At 45.9% G+C, this 3,487-nt stretch overlaps 1 protein-coding gene across 1 annotated transcript in view; it reads left to right on the forward strand.

The window, feature by feature from the left end:
• Positions 1-3,487, forward strand: part of LOC107576118 (zinc finger protein 462-like) — a 22,174-nt gene that overhangs the window by 4,854 nt on the left and 13,833 nt on the right. Inside the window, exons 3-4 of the mRNA XM_016262370.1 lie at positions 7-1,944; positions 2,563-2,737. Of these exons, the coding sequence (XP_016117856.1) occupies positions 7-1,944; positions 2,563-2,737 (2,113 nt within the window). The remainder of the gene's footprint in view (positions 1-6; positions 1,945-2,562; positions 2,738-3,487) is intronic.

A 3,487-nucleotide genomic window follows, 5' to 3' on the forward strand; every position in this document is an offset into this window, starting at 1 on the left:
GTGAAGGCCACGGCCATGACGATCTTACACTGGGCTTATCAGGACAGTGTGTTGGAGGCTGGTTATCACTGTGAGTGGTGCATATATTCTCACGCTGAACCAAGCGGGCTGCTCATGCATTACCAAAGACGCCATCCTGAGCACAATGTTGACTACACCTACATGGCCAGCAAACTATGGGCTGGTCCTGATACTTCTACCAGCAGACAAGCTGGGAACTCTGAAACGAAGCATTACCAATGCAGAGATTGTGCCTTTGAGGCATGCTCCATCTGGGATATTACTAACCATTACCAAGCGGTGCACCCTTGGGCCATCAAAGGTGACGAGTCTGTCCTGCTCGACATTATCAAGGGAAACCAAGCACCTGATAAGCTGCTCCCACAACCGCCCAAAGGACACGTTTCCATGTCCAGTCCATTCAACAGCAACCAGCAGGAAGAGGCTGCAGTTGAAGTCAGCCGCCCAACACATGAGCGACAGACTAATCTCTCTCTGTCTGTCGCGTCGTCTATCTCAAACAACTCTTACCAGTGCACCGTGTGCTTGTCTGAGTACAACAGTCTTCATGGGCTTCTGACCCACTATGGCAAAAAACACCCGGGCATGAAAGTGAAAGCTGCTGACTTCGCTCAGGAGGCAGACATCAACCCTAGCTCTGTTTACAAGTGCAGACAATGTCCGTACGTGAACTCGCGCATCCATGGAGTTCTCACACACTACCAGAAACGACATCCTTCCATCAAAGTCACGGCTGAAGACTTTGCCAATGATGTCGAGCAGGTAAACGAGTTGGTTAACGAGGGGGATGAGCGATCTAAAACCCAGAGGCAGGGCTACGGTGCTTACCGCTGCAAGTTGTGCCCTTACACACATGGCACTTTAGAGAAACTCAAGATACACTATGAGAAATATCATAACCAGTCTGCCGCAGACATGTTCAAAGCAACTGCCATGCAGTCGCAGACCAGAAGAGACAATTCGGTTGCTGAATGCAGCAGCAGCAGTGTGACCGAAGTCTCAGAGGCCTGTGACTTTGACCTCAAGCTTCCCGAAGTCGCGAAGAGCGACAAGCATGCATTGTTTAAATGTCAGCTGTGCAAATACTTCTGCTCCACCCGGAAAGGTATCGCTCGTCACTACCGTATCAAGCATAACAATGTCAGAGCGCAGCCCGAAGGGAAGAACAATGTCTTTAAATGTGCCCTCTGTTCCTACACCAACCCCATCCGCAAAGGCCTCGCAGCACACTACCAGAAACGGCATGACATTGATGCCTACTACACGCATTGCTTGGCAGCATCCAAGACGGTGGGGGAGAAACCGAACAAGGTGATGGTGCCCTTGGCATCAGAGGCAGAGGCTCCAGCGATGAGCGAAGAGCTAAGGCTTGCGGTGGACCGAAGGAAATGTTCACTCTGCTCCTTCCAGGCTTTCAGCAGAAAGAGTATTGTTTCTCATTACATAAAGCGCCACCCAGGAGTCTTTCCCAAGAAGCAGCCCTCCAGCAAACTGGGCCGTTACTTCACTGTGATCTATTCCAAGGAGGCCGAGAAACCTCCATCTACGGAGGAGGTGGAAATCGTTGAAGTTAAGGATGAGGTGGAACCTGAAGGTGACGTGGACTGGCTCCCCTTTAAATGCCTGAAATGCTTCAAGCTTTCGTTCAGCGCGGCCGAGCTGCTCGTGGTGCATTACAATGACTGCCACGACAAGGAGCTCAAGCGGGATTTCGTCACCATTCCGAGCCCCGCAGAAGATGGGATGGAGCTCTACCAGTGCACCCACTGTGAAATCAAATTCTTGACTCTTCCAGAACTCTGCGTCCATCTGATAAACCACAATGAGGATTTCCAGAAAAGAGCCATGAGGCTTGAACGAAGAAAACAGCTTCAAAGCAAGCAGAGGACGACAGAGCCGCCAGAAGCCAAACCGGAAAATAAGGTGAGCTTAAACACCTTGTAATGGGTAAAAGTGGTTATAATAGTTGAAAAACCCGGGCCCGTATTTATCAAGCTTCTCAAAGTGCTATTTTATTCTTCAGAAAATTCAGTGATTGGTCCATGTCTATGTCGTCATCCAAAATCCCGTTTGGGGCACAGCAAAGTGTCTTGAATCATCTCGAAGACTGACACTTAAGATTTTCTCCTACATTTCACTTAAATTACGACTGAGATGCTTGATCACTAACTTTTAATCGCAGCTTTGAGCCAAGAATTTTTTTTACTCTTAAGTCAATTTCTAGCAGTGTTTTTGTAATTCTCAGAGGCTTGATAAATACGGGCCCTGACTAACTTTCAAAACTGTATTCTGTGTGATTTTCTCTAGCATTGTTCTGATTGCGTTAGGAACATAGGAAGTAGAATAACAGCAAAAGATGTTTTAGGTGTTAGTGTAGCTTTTACATTTGGATTTAACCTCGACCACCATATGCAAACAAGTATATTGCAAGCAGGCAACACTGGCGACATAATTTTCAGCTTCATTAGTTCTAGTTGCAAGTGACAGAACAAAACTAGATTGCATCGAATGATCTTCTGTCGTCATTGGCTCTTCCTATAGGTGGATGGCACCCCCGATAAGACTCCCATCGGCTACAGGTGCAACTTCTGCGTGGAGGTCCACTCCACCCTCCGGGCCATCTGCAACCACCTGAGAAAGCATGTGCAGTACGGGGAGGCCAAGGAGGGACACGTGAAGGTACGAGCGTCCAATGTTACTTCATGCTTCATTAAGGGTTTTTCTTTTTTTTTTTTAAAGCACGAGTGCTTGATAAATCTTCATCTGTGACTTAAACTAATGCAACAACAGTTGCATTAGTTTTCTCATCTGTTTTTGGCATCTTATTAGATTTGTGCACAATATCTAAATTCAGACCTTTTTTCCCTGAGGTGGCCTCTCTTCTTCTGCTCTGCTCTAATAGCAAGTGCATTCACAGGCCGTTTGGACCTGTTTTTCCTTCAACTCAAGTGTTTTGTTCACTTGTTTGGATGGTTAAACCATTACAGTTCGACTGCACATTCAATGAAATGGACAAAGAGAGCAAATCCTTGAGTATTGCAGAAGAAACGGGGAAAATGGACTAGTGCGGTGTTATGACATTTCCTTAAACTTGAGCGTTTTATTTCCTTGTGTGGGCATTCATGAGGACAGCCTTCAACGTGTCATAAAGTTGGTCATGTAATTAAATCTAGCGGCCTTGTGTTACACGTTTTGTATATAAAAATTGAAGGATTTTCTTATTTCTGAAGCTCTTTTCTGAATGTGAAGCGACCTTAGAATGTGTATTTAGAAGCCAACGATGTTGCTACCAAACTCTTGGAACAGCCTTTCTGTCAGGAGCGCACCTGTGACGCCTTAAAATGCATGTCTTTGGACTTCAAAAGATTTTGGGTTAACATTTATATTAATGTAGAGAGGAAAGTGTATTTCTTAGATCCATGTTTAATCAACTTTCATCTACAGTAGTTGATCTAAAATGGTCCTG

This window comes from Sinocyclocheilus grahami, unplaced genomic scaffold, assembly GCF_001515645.1.
Source record: "Sinocyclocheilus grahami isolate Dianchi unplaced genomic scaffold, SAMN03320097.WGS_v1.1 scaffold3232.1, whole genome shotgun sequence".
NCBI classification, from domain to species: Eukaryota; Metazoa; Chordata; class Actinopteri; order Cypriniformes; family Cyprinidae; genus Sinocyclocheilus; species Sinocyclocheilus grahami.